Here is a 20,165-nt window from a genome sequence, read left to right as displayed (position 1 = left end):
CAAGCATTACCAAACATTTTTTCCTCTGCTGTCTTTTTTTGTTTTGTTTCATTTTCCTACATACTGAACTATCACTTTACAATTTCTGCACTATAAACTGAAATTTGATTCTGTGTCCACTGCCCTATTTTAGCTTTCCACGTTGTCTCCTTCACACACAGAAGTCAGCTGTACATTCACGTTAACCTCCCCTTATCACTCCACTGGCATAGGAACCATAATCTGCAGTGCCAGGAGACCACATCTCAGGAGCGTGGAGGACTCCCTACCACTCAGAGGAATTGTGCTAACTACTTGTTCACTCCTGCCTGCTGGTTTAAGGAGGGCGCCGAGTTCAAAAAGTCTGTGGAATGGAGAACTTTTGATAAACCACAAGCTTGATGCACCTGCAGAAAACACCATCTAAAGATGCAGACTCAAACCAAGACAAGATTATATCAAGAATATAAAAGTAGTAAATTGCACACATAGCTAAAAATTAAAAATACCCTACATTTCCAAGATGTCTTTAAGCTCTGGAGATTTTATTGTTTTATTCCTTAGTGATGATGTAGGTCTTCCATCAATGGCATATACTATTTTTCATATTAGTTCTGAATAGTAACAGGCATTATTTCCACTTCCACCCCAGGCATTTCAAAGGGATGAAAGGAGGGGAAGAAAAGTTTCACCTTATTCCTGATCCACTGCAAGTGCAATGCCTGCAGAAGAGAGTAATCTTGTTCTCAGATGTTGTATGCTTCCATTTTCTTCTCTTGTATAGGACCACAGTTTTGCCGCCAGTGGCTGATCTGTGGCTTTCAGCTTATCATAGGAAGACTAAACCACCAAATAATTTCAACAGATCAGATTCTGTCTTACTATATGGGGACTCAGTTGTACAGTTACTGCAGGGGGAGGAGGAGGGCGTGCCTAGGGAAAGGAGTGGAATTGCCTGTTTTAGTTAGTATGCCATAATTACAGATTTGTAGTAATTGTCAAGCCACGGGTTTTGGTGCCAGTAGTCTTCTCACTCTTTTAAATGTTGTAAAGATAAATACTTATAAAAACTGTAAAAAAAATAAAATAATGAGGATTGTGTAGGAGCTATACTCCATTAAACAGATGAATGCATTAAAAAATGCAAGGTTATATAATCTTATATATAACCTTATAAGGTGATATATATAATTAAATAATAAATATAATAAAAGTTCTTCCACACCAAACACATCCGTTTCCAGAGCCCATGTGAGCAGGCAGATTACTGTGTCTAACAAATACAATGGTTCCAATGCTGCTCAGTGATAATACCAGTAAGATTCAAATATAATTATCATTTAGTAATTTTATTTTACCTATAAAGACTGAACTGAAGGCTTCTCAGGGAAGCCCCCAAGTGAATACCTGGTTGCTTTTGTTGTTAGGAATACACAGAAGGGACTCTGACTTCATAATCAATGAAGATGATACTGATAAGGAATTAAAAAAATTAAGTAGCTGTCTTTCCAGCAATTTTATCTTGCTTCTAGGCTAGCGAAGAGGCTTCTCGGGTAAACATACAGCTGTGCAGTAAGCTTCTATCACAGCTCCTGAGGGATGAGAAGCAAATCCTACAAACGCACACATCAGACTGCATACTGCCATCACCGGACCCTGCACACTACTTGCAGAACTTGCAGAAAGTGATTTTGCAGGCCTGTACACCCCAACAACATTGGTCCAGCCTGTTGATTTGCATTTATTTAATGTCCCTTGGGAAAGACAAGACTTCATGTAGGATATGTCTACAGTGAAACAAAGCTATGTTATGTAAAACACAGTGGATGAGCAGTTACTTAACTATTTCAGCTAAATGTTTTCAGATAGTTCTCTTGTTAAGTCATAGTTGTTTATTAAAAGTCAAATATTTTTCATTATTTAAGTGCTTCCCTGTATAAAAAAATCAAATCCTTTGTGCCAAATGCATTTAGATTCTAGGTATTTTTCAAATTTAGAGATACCAACCAAAAATGAGAACTATTTATGTAAGAGTGAATTAAATTAACCTGCAAAACAAGCATCCCATTGTTTTACTACAGAGTAACAAAAATTTATAGCAACCTAAAACATGAGTCATGTATTACTTATGGTTTTGTATGGTGGTGACTTTTGGAGATAAAGCTTTTCTATTATTAAGTGCAAATAGAATACCAGTAGTATTTTTTTTCATGGGAAGAAAGCCTTAGCTATGAATTCTCATCTGAAGAGACTGTTTTTGAATTTGAATTAATCATAAAGGAATTAACAGTATTTGGTTTTAGAACTTCAAGTAACTCGTAACTGAGGAAAGAAATGGGCAACAATAGATTGAGGTGGCATAATCCATGGCCTGTATTCCCATACAAACTCCCCTCAAAACTATCCCCAAAAGCAGTAACTTTAGCACTGTATTGGTAAAAATTTTAATTATCTAAAAGTTCTAAGTTTTTACTTGCCACCAACCTACAAGACAGTATGTATTTCAGCAGCAATTTACTTAGTTTTCCAATTCTACCCTGAACAAGTGAGGCACCAAAATATTTACATGATTTAAATCCTGAAAACTGTCCAAAGAACAACCGTGATCTTGCATCTCTGATTCTCCTCCACATAGTGTGGGAGGGAAATCCAGAACTCTGTAAACACAAACATAGCAATGACAAAGTGAAGATCTTCTTTTATCTTTTTTTATCTCAGTGACCTTCTCTCCATAGGAGATTGCACCTAACCTTGTTTTAGATGTAAACATACTCATGCTTTATTTCATGACCAATAACACTTGTTAAACACCTGAACTGATAAAAAACCCCACCATTCTTTCTTCATGCTGCCCTAGTGATGACACTCGAAGAAAGCCTCACAGGTGGCTGATAATCACAAATCTACCATGTGCTCTTCTTTAGCCCCTTCCAATCATTCAACACATCGAGCTCACAGCATTGGTATCTTCCAATAAAATTGCCACCTAATAAGCTACATTTAAAAAGAAATCCAATTCCAATCCAGTTATTATGTGTCAAAAAAATCCTTCAAAGTTGACTTTTTTCCATGAGAAAAACTACCTAATGCCTTTTTTGCTAATTGCAAAGCTTTGGCCTGTCTTCAAAAAACAGCATAATAGTTTCATTTCCAAATCCACTCAGTCTTAAAATAATAAGTGTCCTGCTATTTTTCTTCCCATTTCGTTGTAAAAATTAAGTTTATACCACAGTCTCCACCCTTAGTTTTCAGCTAGAAAGCTGCAATTTCTTGTTAGTACCTACACACTAACACCTCTGCTTTGTTGACTCTGCAGCTGTTACTCTCTCAAATTATACTGCAACATTTGACACAACAAAATAATTAAAACTGGGGACATAAAACATGGACTGAAAAGAACTTACCTGCACAGTTAATTTCCTTGCCCACTTTACATAGCACATAAACAAACAGATTCAGGCAGGTGTTGGGAAACCCCTTTCAACAGGAAAAGTGAAAACAAGAAAGGGTGAAAAACACAGCCACTGCTGCAACTTGGGCCTGTGAATTATGATACACACAACAAACGCAGACAGAAGTAACCAAATTTCCACGCTTAGTAGTGTTAAGTATGAAATGCCTTTTAGACATCACGTTCAACACAGCTGTTGAATGTAATGGCATGGTGAATCTTCATGGTGAATCTGCCTCTCCTTGACCTCAAAACAAAAAAAAAAAAAAAGAATTTAATGTCTTGCGGAATGGAGCTCTGATCATTCCAGATGCACAGACCATTTCATGTTGGAGACCATCAGAGACTTCTTCAGCATCTTATACATGCTCAAATGATGAAATACCATAACCCAGCAGGACTTTTCTCATTGCATAGTTAGTGAAGAATCTGGAAGTTTTTATCGCTACATTAGTGATTCTGTTCAAAATTTGAACCATCAGATACAGGACTAGCTTACTAAGTAAAAAGGAGTATTATGGACACTTGAAGTCTTCAAAAATATCTTCTTCAAGGCTGTTCAGAAATACCATCCTTTTTTAGTACCGGGTTGTTTCTGAGAATTGTGCATACTTGTAACTCAGAGGAGCACAAAGACAACAAAATACATTAAATCTATTAAATTCTTCAGTGCTGTGAAAAAAAACAACTTTAATTTTATGTACGCAGTTTCACAACCTACTACCCAAATACTTATTAGCAACTTGCTCACCACAGAACCATCAAAATTATGCTGCTATGTAGGAATACTTCCTCTGAGAAATCATAAATCAACAGAAACACAGGTTTAAAAATTTTCAATCTTGAAATTTATTTAGAACTCAGGGGTTAAGCGTGGTAAGTTTCCAATTGTCTGATAATAGCATACCCATGTACTATCATGAAATTGCACTAATTCCCTCTGCCCCCCTCCCCCTTAGAAATTGGGTTAGTTTTAACAGCCAGTGGTTTTGCAATAGTGTGCTCTAGGACACTACTGCATTTCCTGAGTGTTCAAAGCTACTGTATGATACATTAAGCTGAAGAAAAACCAACAAAATTATTATTCAGAACTAAATCAATTATTTTACCTTACTGCTGAAGTATGGTATCATAAAATGCAATGTATTTTAACAGGAGATTGTTCTGGAATGCTTAAAAGGGGGGTGGTGGTGCAGAATGAAAATTAAAAAAAATTACATCCTTCTAACTTCCATTTTAAACTAATTTTCAACTTCAAGTCATTAACCTCAAGACTATTAAAAATGGCCAAAGAACTTAAGACACTCAGACTGAAATGTAGTTGGGACTAAAATATCCATGTCAGTATTACTTGACCTTTTAGGGTATTCCTAGTGGCTCTAACAAAAGCAGCATAGCAGGGTTATCTCTGGTTTATGTTTACCTTTTTAGTGCTCTTGACAATCAGTTACTACTAACAGCACTAACCAGAGCGCTTTAAAGACAGGTTTTCAGACAATCACCTTGCAATGCACTTCAGCTTTATCGTGCAAAACCAATCTAGTCTTAAACATCCCCACATTAAACACAATAAATTGTGCCAAAGTATGTGATGTGAATAAATGTCAGCTAATCTATCAACACATCAACAAATATCAGCTTGTCTATCAAGCGTTGTTCAAGCCCAGAGTAAAATTTCATTTGTCGGGACTGAACTCCTCCATGGGCAGACTGCATAGTCTATGTAAGTTACTAGGTTTTTCCCCAAGAAAAATCTCTTCAAAGTTGTATTTCTGTTGGCAAACAGGTTTAGAGGAGAGTTTCAGCCCTCTAAATTCACCATGAGTCAATACATCAATAGAGGTCCCACCATCTGTCAATGGGATTTTTCCATGAAAGACCAAACCACTTCTTGATCAAAACAAAGCTGAAGCAGTGGCAGCTGATGGAAATGCTAACTACATTGTTCTTGCATCATTTTTTATGATGCACTAGATTTATTCTCATTTACAAATGATTTTGGCAGAAGGGTTCTTCAGGCTGCAGCTGAACCAAAAGCAACTTCTTGTCTCAAGTTTTTGGTGGTTTGTTTTTTTTTTCTTTATGGAAACCTGTTTTGAACAAAGAACTGATAGCATAGGCAACTACCGGCAGGAACTACCCAGAGATGATGTGTTCCACTCTAGTAATATGTCACTCAGCGGCTTGCCAATCCTTTTCCCCTAAAATATTTGTAAAAACATTGGAAACACCTATGAAATTTATAAAACAGCTCCTTAAACATCTGCTTAATGCCCTTTCCTCCAAATATAAAAGACCTCCACCTTTCACGGTCTTTTTCTGTGGACAAGGGAGAGGTCGAGGAAGAGATAAAAGATAGGATAACTGCTGTCTTTTCAGTTGCTATGTTACAAAATTTATATGACTACCCCTCTAAATACAGACTTTACATAACCAATCACAACAATGGAAATAAACCATAACTGAAACCATATAAAAACCATATCGGGTCAAGTGACAGTACATTATGAATAACTTTATATGTTATATAGAAGATAATATACACAGATTGTAACAATTATTTTTCCCCTTAAAAGCCACTGTCAGTAGGATCACAGTTTTACTGTGCAGACAAGTGACTTAACTGTAACTACTAATGGGAAAAATTTAGATTATAAAAGAAAAATGTATCAAGTACACTGTTACACGTCTATACTATGATTTAAATTAAAAGCCTTAGGCATTCTCCTACATATTCCACTTTCAACCTAAATGGAATATTGCTCTCAGTATACAAACCTTAGGGAGGGCACTTCTAATCTAGTTAGTATTAACTATGCTAAAGGACAGCTATCTTACAAAGGAGATTAAGTTCAGATGTTTAGAAACTTTAACAGTAAGAGAAAATTAGAAATCCTAAACAGCTACTCGTATTTAACTATAATTACATTTTAGAGAGCATTAGACTAAACTCCAGTATTTTCTATGGTCATTGTATTAAAGGAAAGTTCTACCACACCTAAAGGATAAGGCATAGCCATCTACTAATTGGCATATCTGTTTATTTGTCTCAAGTTTGTGAAAAGGTCCTTATTTGTGTAAGCAGCAAAACAAACTTCAACTGAATGATTGCTATATGCAAAAGGACTGAAGGCAATTGCCTCTGCAGTGAACTTTACAGTTCTCAACAGCACACACGCAACATGCTATCTGAAAAAAGTTACTAACTGAACTACATGTATTAAATACTGGAAAAAGTTTTACATTTTTTATTATAATTTATTTTATTTAACAATCTAAGAAGTTTGCAGCCATCAGAAGTTCCAGTGCAATTTCAGGTGCAATTGGGAATTCAGGAATCTCCGTAGAGCTGTTAGTATAGCGGACCTTGTAGGTAAAATACATGCATACTTTGGATAGGACATGGGATGGGATCTCTCTAAAATTCACCTCATTTGTTTCATTTTCTGCAAACTGTCCTGTAGAAAAACAAACACGAGAAAACACAGAACACCAAACCAAAAGTCAGAATCTCAATTCACTGCAAAATGAAACACTTTACCATTCTAATACAACACACTCTAAATAGACTTGCCTAAATCCCATATTCCCAAGTATTAGATTCTGCAGTGCAGAGCACAATGTGCCACATTCACAACCCCCAAGAATATTAAGATTCCCCTGTTACAAAATGTTTACTTTGGCTGCAGCCTACTAACAATATTCTGAACAACTACACCAGAAATGTAGGTTTAATTCTGATGCTTGCTTGATAGGTGCTCTAAAGTTGTAGTGTGCTCAGCTCTAAATGTCACAGCAACGTTTTAAAAAAAAAAGGTACCAATCCAAATTTCTAGCTGTCTTATCCAAGAAAAAAATGGTTTATAGATGTTCCATATCTACATATGCACACTTAGCAGTAGTCCCTTCTGTGACCCCCCTAGTTTTGGATTTCCCAAGTCAGTTTCAGGTAGATTTGACAGAGGGTTGAAACATCAATGAAACATTAATCTGATGAGCTGTGAAAACAGGCAGGCAGGAGGGAGAGGGACGCCCTAGTTGTACTAGAGGAAAGCTTACATACAGCACAACTTTACCCATATTAAATATTGAAGAATTTATCCAAAGCTCAAACCTCAAAATACAAGTACATTTGACATTAGTTTTCTATAGTGCCTTTAGGCATGAAATATGGATGATTGGAAGTCATCCTGTGGTTAGTTCCACAGCCTTTCTACTGTTATCTTTGTCCCTCTTTCTCATTTCTCTGGACTTTCAACTCATTAAGTTGAAAGACATTGAAAGACACAAAGTTTCAACTCATTAGAGTTGAAAGACAATACAAAACCCAATAACACATACTCCATATTTATGGGACACTTGGAATGTTTGGTTCCCACTATTTCTATAGGAGTCCCTATTTAGTAATGTCTACACATTTATGTAGAAATATCTGCATGTACTGAAGCCAATCTGGCTTGAATTCTAGTACAGGAACAGTAGGAAGCAACAGAAGAAATATTAGCATATTGGCAATGTCACAGTACTGAAATAGAGAATGCTTACACCGCAGTGAAATTACGACCTACTGAAGTAGACAGCAAGAGAACTTTTCCTTGTGAACCCATTTATCTTGCTAGTTTTTATAGAAAATATTCTTGAATGCTGATGCCCTTACAGAGTCAGGTTTCTAGCCCTCTAAGCAGGGTACTTCGCCTTTTATTCCTTGACATTGTTTGTGGAACAAGTTCAGAGCAGGTCTTGTAACTACTCTTCCCCTTACGTGTCTGGAAGGCTGATACAGAGTGGATCAGACACAGCAGACCTGCTACATTCTTGTCAGTGCAACCATTACAGTGACATTTAGCAGAACAATAAGCTGAGAATTTTAATTGTTCAGTTTACCCAATTATTACAAAGTAATTTAAAAATATGCTAAGCAAATGGATCTCTTCAGTAATCCCCCTTGCCAGAATCCAAAGGAGAACATAAGAACGACCATACTTAAACCAGGGCTCTACGTAGCCTACCCCCACCACCCAAGTGACCGAAGTTAAACATACAGGATAAGGGTATGGAAGAGGGAAAGCACACACATTAACTTCTTCCTGTTCTCTCCTCCACCCTTTCGGTCTTTTAAGAATTAGACACTTCTCAAACCAGAGGTAGTCTTACATATGCAGTAACACATAAGGTTCATTCCATCTGTAAGATTATCTACCCCCATCTCAAACTTAAGCTAACTTTTGTCATTGAGCTCAGAAACTCCTTGCTCTAGGGTCTTGTGAACATGTTGTGGCCTAAACCCCAGTAGGTGGCTACGCACCACACAGCCACCTGCTCACTTCCTCATGCAGTGAACAAGGGAAGAGGGAAGGAAGAGTAAAAGCAAAAAAACTCATGGATTGAGATAAAAAATCATTTAATAAGAGAAAGACAAGTGGAACTACTGATGCAAAGGTAATCACTCGCCACCTCCCATGGGTAGACTGATACTCAGCCAGTTCCAAGCAAAGGATGGCTAACCTCCCTAAACCACTCTTCTTTTTTACTTCTGAGCATGACATTATATGGCATGGTTGTTTGGGTCATCTGCCTGGTCATGATCCCTCCCAGCCTCTCATACACCCCCCTATTTATTCACTGGGAGGGGGGACCAGTGAGGAGCAATGAAGGCCTAGACACTGTGCAAGCATTCAGGAATAGCTAAAGCATTGTTATCCACTTTGTTTTGGTCACAAATCTAGAACGCAGAACCATATGAACTGTTATGAAGAAAATTAAGTCCATACCAGCTAGACCCAGTACAGAATACTCTTAAGTTCCACCATGGAGGTGGCAACAAAGAACTACCAACTCTTGTTTTTGTTTTGAACTTGACAGCTATACATTTCACCTAATACCCTCAACTTCTCATACCATGCGAAGCTAGTAGTAATGACACTAAGATCACTAACTGTCCTAAGCAGACAGAGTCCAGTTATATGACTGGTAGCACAATACCACTGGAAACAGGAACTAGGCAGGATCTTGAAAGGCTATCATTTATTCCAACTTTATCTTACTGCATGATATAAATTCAAACTGTCTGAATGTGAAAGCAAAGGACATAAATGTACTAAATCTTTTGTACCTACCTGGTCCACTCAACATAGCTTTTATTGTTCCTGATGTTAATGCATGCTCTCTTTTTACAATGAACTCATGGCCATCAGAGGATATTAACTTCACATACATAGCATCTGGGCCCTCACACCCACCGTATGTTTTCTCTTCTCCATCTATAAAGGAAAACAGATTTGACAGTTTCAGAACACAATGACTGATTCACACTGCTAAGAATGCAAGCTGCAGTCTCTTCTATGACTATGTCTGCAGACCAAAGAACCCAATAAAACCAGAAGACAACAGCATTTTGCATATTTGAAGATGACTCCAAAGTGCTCAGAAATCTGTTTTAAAGTAAAAATTTTTGCAAAAGTAGGATTTTTTTATTAACATCTCTTCTCTGCCAAATTCTGACATGATTTCTACAATCTACATAGGGATGAAATTTTCCTTTAGACAATTGAGAACAATTGAATTGAACACACTACTGCTTCCCTCCATAAGGCTACTGCCATGTTTATCATACTAGTACTTTACTAGAGCTTATCTAAATACATATTTAATATTTAAAAGTAGACTGCAAGGGGAAAAAAAAGCACAGCTTGAAACACAGATAAGAATAAAAGCAGTCAGTATTCCTGTACTGAAGAAATGACATGAAGTAAGAGTCATCGTCCCCCATTGCCCAGCCAGACCCAGAACTGTACAGTGTTTGCGCATACCCATATTGTGACCTTTGGTGGAAAACAGGGAAAGTGCAAAAGCACTAAAACCAAGAAAATCTGGAAATCCTCCCCACAGCAGTTTTGACTGTGCTTTTCCAGTTTCCTTTTTGTCTCAATATATATATCCACTCTGCTTCATTTCTCTAGAACTTACCAGTTTCTCCACCCTGCACCTGCCTTAGTTTCAACAGCACGCTCTCTGGGGTAGGAACCACTGACTACTTTGTGCCTGCACAGTGCTCACGCTATAGGACACCAACACACAGAGGAGACTGTCTCTGTAGTTGGTTGTTATGTTCTTGTAAACTCTCAAGTAATAAAGACTGTGCCAGTATTAAAATATTTCTGAAAAATGGAAAAAACCCACCACCCACCCCACTAAATATGCAATCCTATCAAATTCAAACTGGAAAGTAAATGCCTTCTTTCAAATACTGGATTTTCTGAGGGACTAATATAGCAAGCATTGCTAGAATTCTATTAAAAAATACTTGAATTTGACACTGCATATAGAATTTGATTTTCAAAACAGTATTAGTCTGGACAGAAAGTTAAAAATGAAAGTCCTGGAAGTTCTTTCAGCTTGGAAACATATCTGTACACTTCTAGAAAAGTAATATACTGCCAGTATTTCGTGACTGTATGCTGAAGTATGGAAGATGAAACAGGTTTAGACTACAAACTTGACATTTGATTGTTAGTATTGTTTCTCCTTCTGACAAAACAAAGAATAGAAATTATATTAATTATCTTAGAATAAGTACCTTGCAGTATCTTAGTTACCATGTAGTTATTGCCAATTCTGACAAAGCAGTGCCAGTGCCAAACATGCTAGAATACATTCAGAAATAGTATAGATAAAACCAGAACCTGTCCAATCACATTTCATAAATCAGTCATTTGTAGAGGCAGATACATTTTGTCAGATCATACATACAATGTTATTTATCAGAAATCAGTCCTTATTATGATCTTAACCAGAAATCAAAAGGCTGACCTTAGTTAACAAACAAAAAATATTTAAAACAGTACATAGTGAAATTTTCCTGTCCACTGTCTAAAAGTTTAGGGCTGTAAAAGCCTAAAGGCATCCTGGTTTAGTCTGTACATTTTCAGCACTATGCATATTAAGCAAGTGAAATTTATTGTTAGATAAATGCACTCTGAACAAGTCTTTCAACAAATCAACAGTCACTTGAGAAAGTCCTCCTAAAAAACATTTGTATGAAGTTCCATTAACTTTTAAAGCTACAACAGTGACAAGATCAACATTTAAAGTCTTCCAATCTACCTCCTCTACTCATGTAGGAGAGAAAATGCTTCACATTATAGGAAACAAAAGAATCCAAACTCTAAGATGAACTTACCCATTCTCTTCTTATTAAAAAAATTGTTTCTTTTCAACAGCAGCTTTTGCAATAGGAGTGTCTGAAAAAACACAAGAGGCAGTATTTTCAGTCAGCAGTACAATTTCTTAAAGTCAGCTTTAGTTATTAGCCTTTATGTTATCATAAATGCTCGTCAGAAAAGAATATATAATACTCCATGCAAGTTGATGAGCATTACATTCTGAAAATACTACTTTTTAAAACATATCTTTGCTGTCCAGAGATCCCTACAATATTCAAGAAACTCTAAATTTTATCATAGTTTGTAAAGAACTTGTTCCCCTAAGCTTTTTGAAGACCCTTGACTATAAAGCCAGAGTTATTTCAAGAGCCTCACAATTTTTATCACTGTGGACACCACCCATGCTATGGTATTGGGGAGGTAAAGAAAACAAATCTTGCCACACTGCAAAAGGCACTTCAGAGATTTAATGGTTTGTCTACAGGGAAAAAGAAAAGAAAAATAAAGTCTGAGAACAGTCCACTATGCTGTGAATAGATGAGTGGCTGGCCTGTCATTCACAGGGACCTTTACAAGCTGGAGAAAGGGGCCAACAGGAAACCTGTAAAGTTCATCAAAGGCAAATGCAAACCCTTGCACCTTCAGAAGAATTACCCCAGGCACCAGTACCGTCTGGAGGCTGACCACCTGGAAAGCACCTTTGCAGAAAGACCTGGGGGTGCTGATGGACACCACGTTGGACACAAGCCAGCAATGTACCCTTGCAACAAAGGCGGCCAACAACACCCTGGGCTCTATTAGGAGTGTTGCCAGCAGGCTGAGGCAAGGGATCCTGCCCCTCCACTCAGCACTAGTAGGACATGTCTGCAGTGCTGGGTCCAGCTCTGGACTCCCCAGTACATTCCAAAATGAACTGAATCCTGCGTAGGGCCACAGAGATGAACAAGGGATAGCAGCACCTGTCATATGGGGAGAGGCTGGGAGAACTGGGGTTGTTTAGGCTGGAGAAGAGAAGGCTCAGGGATCAGTCTAATCAGTGTATGCTGAATACCTGGCCTTCAACCTGTCCTTCCCAAAAGATTGACAGTTCCTGATACAGCCACCACCAACGTCATTTAGGGAATCCACTTCAAACATTTAATGTAGGTATTCACATGATAAGTTAACCAGGAGCTTCCACAGCTTATAAACTGACATCCAGCTTGCTGCATGCGTGTTTCACCTTGTAAATGAATCCAAAGAGTTAGAGAAATGGAAGTACTTATTTGAAAAACATATCTGATGCGTTCAGATACAACATATATTTCTTTATGCTGAACTGCATCTCTGTTGTGGAAGAGAAAACTTCAGAAGAGAGATTCCACCCACGTATCTGCTGCCCTGAAATTCCTTTCACATCGACAGCTACTCTCCAAACATTAACCGGGTACAAATCAATGAACTACTGTTGTGTGCCCACAGGTTCAAGAAAAGAGCCCCAGTGATTCTGGGTGGCTTTCCAGCCGATATACGGGGTCAGGGGCAGCAAAGAGACTGTTAAGAATTCTGAAAATCCATGTTGTTGCTTCAAAAACAAAGAAAGAACAAGAGGCATGAACTGCAATTACTCACTAGAAAAGGACTCTAGAGAGGGAGGTGTAAAAAAAACAGAAGAGACCACTCCCACCATCCCCTCCCTCCTCTCTGTCTAGTAAAAGCTCAGCAAGAAAAGCAAGCAAGCTGGGGAGGGAGCTGCAAGATCTGCAGGAAGTTTTACAGAGATCTCTGCATCTCTTCAGAAAATACAGCTCTTCACTATTGCCAATAGCTTCACTTCTCAACAGCACTTTGGTGCCGATTTGTTCTATCTCCCTTTTTTCATAGCTACAAATATGAAAAAGTCCAAATGTTTCCTCAAGCTTTCACAAGAAGGCACTTTGTTATGTACACTTAATCAAACTACATGCATAACCGATTTTTTTTAGTTGCCTGTGGAGAACTGAGCAAAAAGCAGCCCCCACTTACATTGTTGTCTTTGAAAGTGATCCTTAGTGTACAGAAATAGCTTATAAAATATCTTCCTTCCCCACAGGTATAAAAAACACCTTCACCTGTACTCTTGCAGGTGAAAAGTTCCTGAGTGTAAGGCACATTCAAGATGCCCTTTGAGAGTTAAGCTGTGTACACTGTCATAGAGATACCTTAAATCAAGTGTTAAATGCCTTTGCCATTTTCAGTAATTCCAGGAACTCATCCAAGGTAATTATTTGGGTGCTGGAACAGTTGTAGCACAACACTGACGAAACCCTTCACTGTATTTCAACAGTTTGTAAATGGAAATTAAGCACTGTATTGGAGAGTATCTGTTGCTCAGGAACTGAAGGGATAGCTTACATTATTTACCTCTACTTTGCAGAAGAGGATCACTTTTGCCACCTCTTTCTGTAGCCACAAAACCCTTCCCTACATTCCAAGAGAGTAGTGAAACCGCTTCTGATTTATAAATAATAATTAAAAAAAAAAAAACACACAGAAGAAGCGATACCATTTTATAGATGTACTGGTGACTCCAAGATGTGCCTTGGTTTACAAAACAATACCACTAAATACAGGGATAGACAGGCTAGTTGGAGGGAATGCAAATATATTCACACCTTTCAAGGTAAAAGCATGACTTGCAGAGGCTAATACAATGAAGCTGAGGAACTGAAAAAATGTCTACACCAAAACATTACAGCTGTTCAAAAAAAATCACAATGAGCATTTTAATAAAATCACATGAAATGTGCTATCATATGATTAGACAGGAAAAAACACAAAACCCAGTAGTTAACACTTAAAGAAAAAAAAAAACCTATCAGGCTCAGTGGTCTGAATTCAATTGTATTAAAAAGGAAAACCTGATAAAAATGCAGCAAGCATTAGCAGACATAGGACATGCTCGACTAATCCAACACCTAAAAAATGAATCAATCATTTTCTTGAGAACAGGAAACTCAAACGAGATGCAACCTGGACTCAGTAAATCAACTGAGGTTAAATGAAATGTGGTAAGAGGGTAATCTTAAAATGAGAAAGAAACTTTCTGCAAGAATACAGTACCACATTGCAAACATGGAATAACTGGACTAGAAAAGCATTACTAGTTCCTCCAAAAATTATATTTTTTTTTTTCTAAAACAGTGCTGCCAGAAAAGAATAGGTAGATGTACATGCCACAGAAGTGGAAAGCACTGCACCAAGAGGGGCACAGAGTATCACACACACAAGTGACCCATCTTGAAAAGTAAAATACTAGATGTCACATGAAAATAATTCATACGCAATGCAAGATTCCTGCACTTAGGGACAGATACAAGCTTCTTTCATGTAGTCAGGGCTTGTCACTTGGGAGTATACTCATTTTGTGGTCAACTATAAACTGATACAGCTCTGTAGGGGCGAAAAAGAAAAGGCAGGGGAAGAGGCAAACGCACATCAAGGTTTTCTTTGCAACAGAGATAGGAAATACGAACATTGCTGGACACTATCAACAACTTGTATGGAATACAACATGCAATTCCAAATTCCTGTTTTCAAGAAAAAAGTTCTAGTTACAAGAACTACAGAAAGGAACTATTCATATTACCAAAGAGCCTGTTGCATAAAAGAAAAATAATCTTGCACACTTAGCTCAGCAAAATACAATTGAAATTAAGATAAATATAACAATTCATTAAAAGGATAAACATCAAGAAGGAGAAGTATGCCAACATTATTCCTCAGTTTAAGTCCAACAAATGAACGTAAACAAAAAAAAATTTAAAAAATCTGCTATTTCAGAATCCAAGTTTGGTTCCAAATATAGAACAAAACTAACACTCTATTGTCAAGAGTAAAAGATAGAGAAAGTCTACCTGCTTTTCAGAAAAAGACATCATAGGTTCCATTACATGACCCATTAGACATGTAAGCAAGGGATAGAGTTTGGTTTCACTCACTTTCTATTCTGAGATGAGTAATACCCAGGAAAAAAAAATATCTAAAAAGATAATTGTAAATACTGTCAGAAGTACAGATTTACTCCTGACAAAATATGGATGGCAGAGAATACTGAAAATTCAGAGAGTCAATGCAACAAAAAAGGAGAGAAGAAAAGAAAATCAAGCAACCTGGGAAACCTTAAAAACCTAAAAAACACCCCAATAATAACCTGTTAGCATGTATTGGTTCCTCTTCTGGATCAAGAAATGTTCAGTATGTCATGACACTTTGGGAAGATTAGAACACACTGCAGTTCAAAATTATTATTTTGTGAAAAGCATCTTCTTCCCAACAGCGACACTCATGTTACCAGTATCAACATGATCTTGCACAAGCCACAGCTTATTTTTTCAGTCAAATATCTTAATGGTTCATAAGCTGACATAAAAATAAGTGGGAACAACAGAAGAAATACACTGAAAAACTGGCACAGAAAACATGCAGTATTTTATATATTTTTGATAAAAATCTCAATTTGCTGTTTGACATCCCCCAAACCCAGAAAAAAAAAACCCACGCACAGAAAAGAAAGAGGACAGATGAAGGATGTAGAAATCGCTGCCACACAGAAGTTATCACTTGTTCATACAGTAAAAGGTAGGGAGGGAAAACTTCTGCACAATTTTTTTTTAAATTGATAATTGCATGTCCTTAAGCCTTTAAAAAATGGGTTAGAAACACAAAAGTCTAGTGACCCAGTATGTTCTCTCACCAGAAATTCTTTTCTTACAGTGTATTTTTGAATACACTATTTATAGTGAAACATATCACTATTATTTTTCTTCTCTATAGCGAAAAAAATAGAAATTACATCATTTGCCAAGACAACAATGAAGAAAGAGGTTAAGTGATTTCTGAAGATGCCTGATAACTACCTACATTTTAATTACTTTTCCTGATTTTATAGTGCCTGTCTTGTTTTACTAAGACTACACCAATGCAGCAGTAGGGAAGAGAACAATCCAAGTTTTCCGGACACTCAAACATTTGCCTTTTTTGTTATGTATTTCTGACCTGACTATTTCAGACTCCTACAAAGAACCACCAATTTCTGTTGAAGTACATTCATGATTCCGTTTCCGCTTCAAGAAACTTACATGGCATTACCAATTAGGTAGCTCAGCTCCCTGCCTTTAATCTCAAAAAAGCACATATATTAGGCATTATTGTTCTCCTGCCTTGCCTCTTTAAAAAACAAACCAAACACAAACTACAAAAAAAGAAACAAAAGAGATGAGCAAAAACTGTATTCATCAAGAGAAAGACTACATAAAAAGGACATGCCATTTCTTAATCAATGAGAGAGAATACAACTAAAACTAGCACATTTGGCACAGACACTTTCTAGCCAGTCTCAAAAGGAAGCTCTTGCTGCAGAAAGTGTAAAATTCTCATTAGATGTTACAGAACTGAAAACTTTTACAACTGGCTAGGATATTTACACCTACAAGGCAGAATAGAGCAAAGCATCATAATAAAACATGGTAATTAACCCACACAAGGCATGGTAAATAAGCCAGCATACTTAAACATCTCAATTTCCTCCTTAAAACTCTAAGAAGAAATCCTATGGTATAGTGAATTTAGTTTGATCTCTTTCCTGCTTCTCTTAAGCACCACATGCAAGAAAAAAAACCCCAAAGCATATCCATCACCCTCCCACCTTACTCCCACAGCTGTGTGTTCATCTCCCAAGCTTCCACAATTTCCAGAGTATCATTTCCTTGTACATCTTGTATGTCAATGAGACCAGAATAGACCTGAAGGATACACACTAATTTAACTGGACACATGCAACCACAGTACAGATTCCAAAACCCCATTGCTTTATTCTGGTTACCACAAGGAAACTGAACCTATGCAATAATTCAAGCACTCAGATTCTCTGATCCCACAGAAAACACTTTAAAAATTCAGATTCTGGTTTAAGGAAACTCAGATGGCTTCCAACTCATTAGCTGTGCAATGGCTTTCAATGCTTCAGTTGGTGACATTTCTGTATTTACACTATAAATTTTTGCAAAATATGGGGCAAATAACACAAATGCCTTCACAATTACTAGGTTAGTTTAGAAGCCAAATGTGATGTTTTCTGAGTCACATTTTAGTAAGAGTTTATCAGTAAACAAAGGCTATTGTGTGTTAAAACCATAGCCTCCTACTGTTCAGTCCTAAATTCTAGTCCTACTCTTGATTCACTAACTTGTTTAAAAATGACACTGCTCTTCAGTTTAGTATTCATTGTGTAGTATGCATCAAAAAAATAATGAAAATAAGGATAGACATATATTTAGAAAAAACATGAGGGAAAACTGGTACAGCACGATTTCCAAATCAGCTGATTCACTATTACATACTTATGGGCACTAAAATTTAAATGTTCAGGGGTACACAGAAGTGTGACAGGAAATTATACTACAGCTGAATGCTAGTTAAGACAAACTGTAGATGAAGTAGGATACCGTGTATGGATTATCAATATGGATTTCACATAAGATGTTCTTTTTCTATCTAAGGAAATTTTCCTTTTCAGTAATTCCCAAGGAAGTTTAGGGGGTGGGGGGAAGAAACCCAAAAGAAAATCCATGGCCAGGGGGCTATTACTGTTTTCTTCCTAATATACAATAAAAGCTTGTACTGTACACCTTTTGCCATTAGGGGGGAAAAAAGCTGCTAGTACAATGCAAAATTTTGTTGGGCATATATTTCTGCCTTACTGTTATAAGCACTCATCAAAAAGTTGATTAAGCAAATTACCCCATAATGAAGATAATTAATCTTTGAACCTTTCTAGGTACAAGAAAAGTTGTCAAAATACATCAAAATTCCTTTATTTTAATCTGACAAACCCCGTATTTTTACAACAAAACTTAAGGGTTTCTTGTAATATACAGTGAGAATTGCTAAAACACAGTAAAACATACAAAGCTAAGCATACTTTGGATGGATATTCATTTATCCCCACACAAAGCATAAGGGACAGAAACATGAACACAAATATACCAGAAAGAGAAATAAGAAGTTGAGAGACAGAAGAAGGTACTTCAGAGAATCAACTGGATCTCCTCACGACCAGTATTACGTCTTCACATTAAGACTACCTAAACCATCACACATTCTAGCATAAAAAAAGAAATCTCAAACAACCTTTCTCTGATACAGCAAGAAAAAAATTAAGTGATTAAGTGCAGAAGGTTTCTAAAGATTATCTTAAAACTCCCAATGTTAATGAGAAATGTTAGTGAAAATGTTATTGGCATAATTTAAACACATTAGGAGGCAGATCTCAAGGTATAAGGTGTGTACTACATATGTGCAAAGATGGGAGCCAACGTATTACAGAAAAACTAATTAGCACTTACTCCCCTTCTAAGTAACTATTAGGTTAATAAACATTATTTCTCTCTCAATTATATTTTTTTCTCCTTAGTACAGCAAAATGAGGAAACTGGAACACATAAGGGATTATTCAGAAATAAGTGCACAAAGTGATTCTTATTCTAACGGTCTCTCTTCTGTCTATTTATTACTTTTTTTTGGCTCGCTTCCAAATTGAACTTTTGCAAACAATCTTCAGCAAACTCAAGTAAACAAATGGCATATGGCTACCTCAGACTCCCTACAGTGCAAAGCTTAACTCAGAATCTACAGTATTAAACATCTTTATTAACATTTCTGCACATAGTATTACATAGTGTAAGATTAAACTGGTCATCTGAGTCAACTGGTAACATCCCATCACATTTTCAGGCATATATATGAAACCATCAGCAACTTACTAATACTCAAGCTCCTCCTTTATGTTAAAGCAGAATCTCCCTCTGAGGAACACACAGTACTCAAAAGCTTTTTTTCTTACTACAGATAAGTGTATCACCATTTCCGTCAACCTTGCTTTGCTTATACTCGTCGACCATTACAGCTAAAGAGCGTTAACCAGCACTTCTCACCTTGGTATAACAACCCCTGGGGGTGCATCCTAAATTTTTTCGGCCTTATTCCCCTCTCTCTAGGGCCTGGCGTGGGAAGAGGGTAAACGTCGTTTGTGGCGGAGAAAGTTTAAGAGCGACATTTAATTAGAACACCATTCCGGGAAGCTCCTTGCCTGGGGGCGCCTGGATTTCAAGGAGACCACTTCGCTCCCGCACTCACAGGAGGGAAACGCACCCTTCGCCACCGTCCCGGCGGGGGAACCCCGACCTGGCACCGCACCCTTCCACACACCTCCCGGCGGCTCCCCGCGCTCCCCCAGCCGCTCCACGTCTCCCCGCTCCGCGGCCAGCTCCCGTCCAGCGCCTCCCCCCTCCCCGCCTCTGGGAGCGCGACGCGGAGGGCGAGGGCCGCTTCCCTCCGAGGGGCAGGCCCCGGCGGGTCCCCCTTCCCCATTTTCCACCCGCCGAGCCCCCCCAGACGACGACAGCAGCGGGGCCTTCCCACCCCCCGCGGCGCTAGCCCCCACGGCCACTCACTTGTCAGCACCGCTCCCTCCGCCCCGCTCGCAGGGCCCCCGCGGTATCGGGCCAGCTGCCTCCCAAGAACTTCCGGTAAGGTCACGGGTCACTTCCGGCCCA

General features: G+C 37.9%; 1 protein-coding gene across 2 annotated transcripts; it reads right to left on the bottom strand.

Annotated features, from left to right (window-relative positions):
• Positions 1-4,255: 4,255 nt before the first annotated feature.
• On the bottom strand, positions 4,256-20,162 carry ELOC (elongin C). Of its 2 annotated transcripts, XM_037380083.1 has the most exons (5): positions 20,064-20,142; positions 19,545-19,610; positions 11,610-11,670; positions 9,547-9,690; positions 4,256-6,888 (listed from the first exon to the last, which is right to left on the bottom strand). In XM_037380083.1, exons 3-5 carry the CDS (start codon positions 11,611-11,613, stop codon positions 6,698-6,700), a joined length of 339 nt encoding a protein of 112 aa, XP_037235980.1. In that variant the 5' UTR covers positions 11,614-11,670; positions 19,545-19,610; positions 20,064-20,142; the 3' UTR covers positions 4,256-6,697. The 2 variants fall into 2 exon arrangements, with proteins under 2 accessions (XP_037235980.1, XP_037235981.1); XM_037380084.1 differs by lacking the exon at positions 19,545-19,610 and having other exon boundaries at positions 20,064-20,162.
• Between the last annotated feature and the right edge of the window lie 3 nt (positions 20,163-20,165).

Source organism: Falco rusticolus, chromosome 3 (assembly GCF_015220075.1).
Source record: "Falco rusticolus isolate bFalRus1 chromosome 3, bFalRus1.pri, whole genome shotgun sequence".
Classification (NCBI taxonomy): Eukaryota; Metazoa; Chordata; class Aves; order Falconiformes; family Falconidae; genus Falco; species Falco rusticolus.
The sequence above is the reverse complement of the archived record's forward strand: the minus strand, read 5'-3'. Positions and strand labels throughout refer to the sequence as shown.

What these genes read in the sequence shown, in the direction of transcription:
- ELOC (XM_037380084.1), bottom strand. An exon ending in AGCTATGTTGAGTGGACCAG is followed by an intron (nt 6,889 to 9,546) that starts GTAGGTACAAAA and finishes GTTTTTCTACAG; the next exon opens with GACAGTTTGCAGAAAATGAA.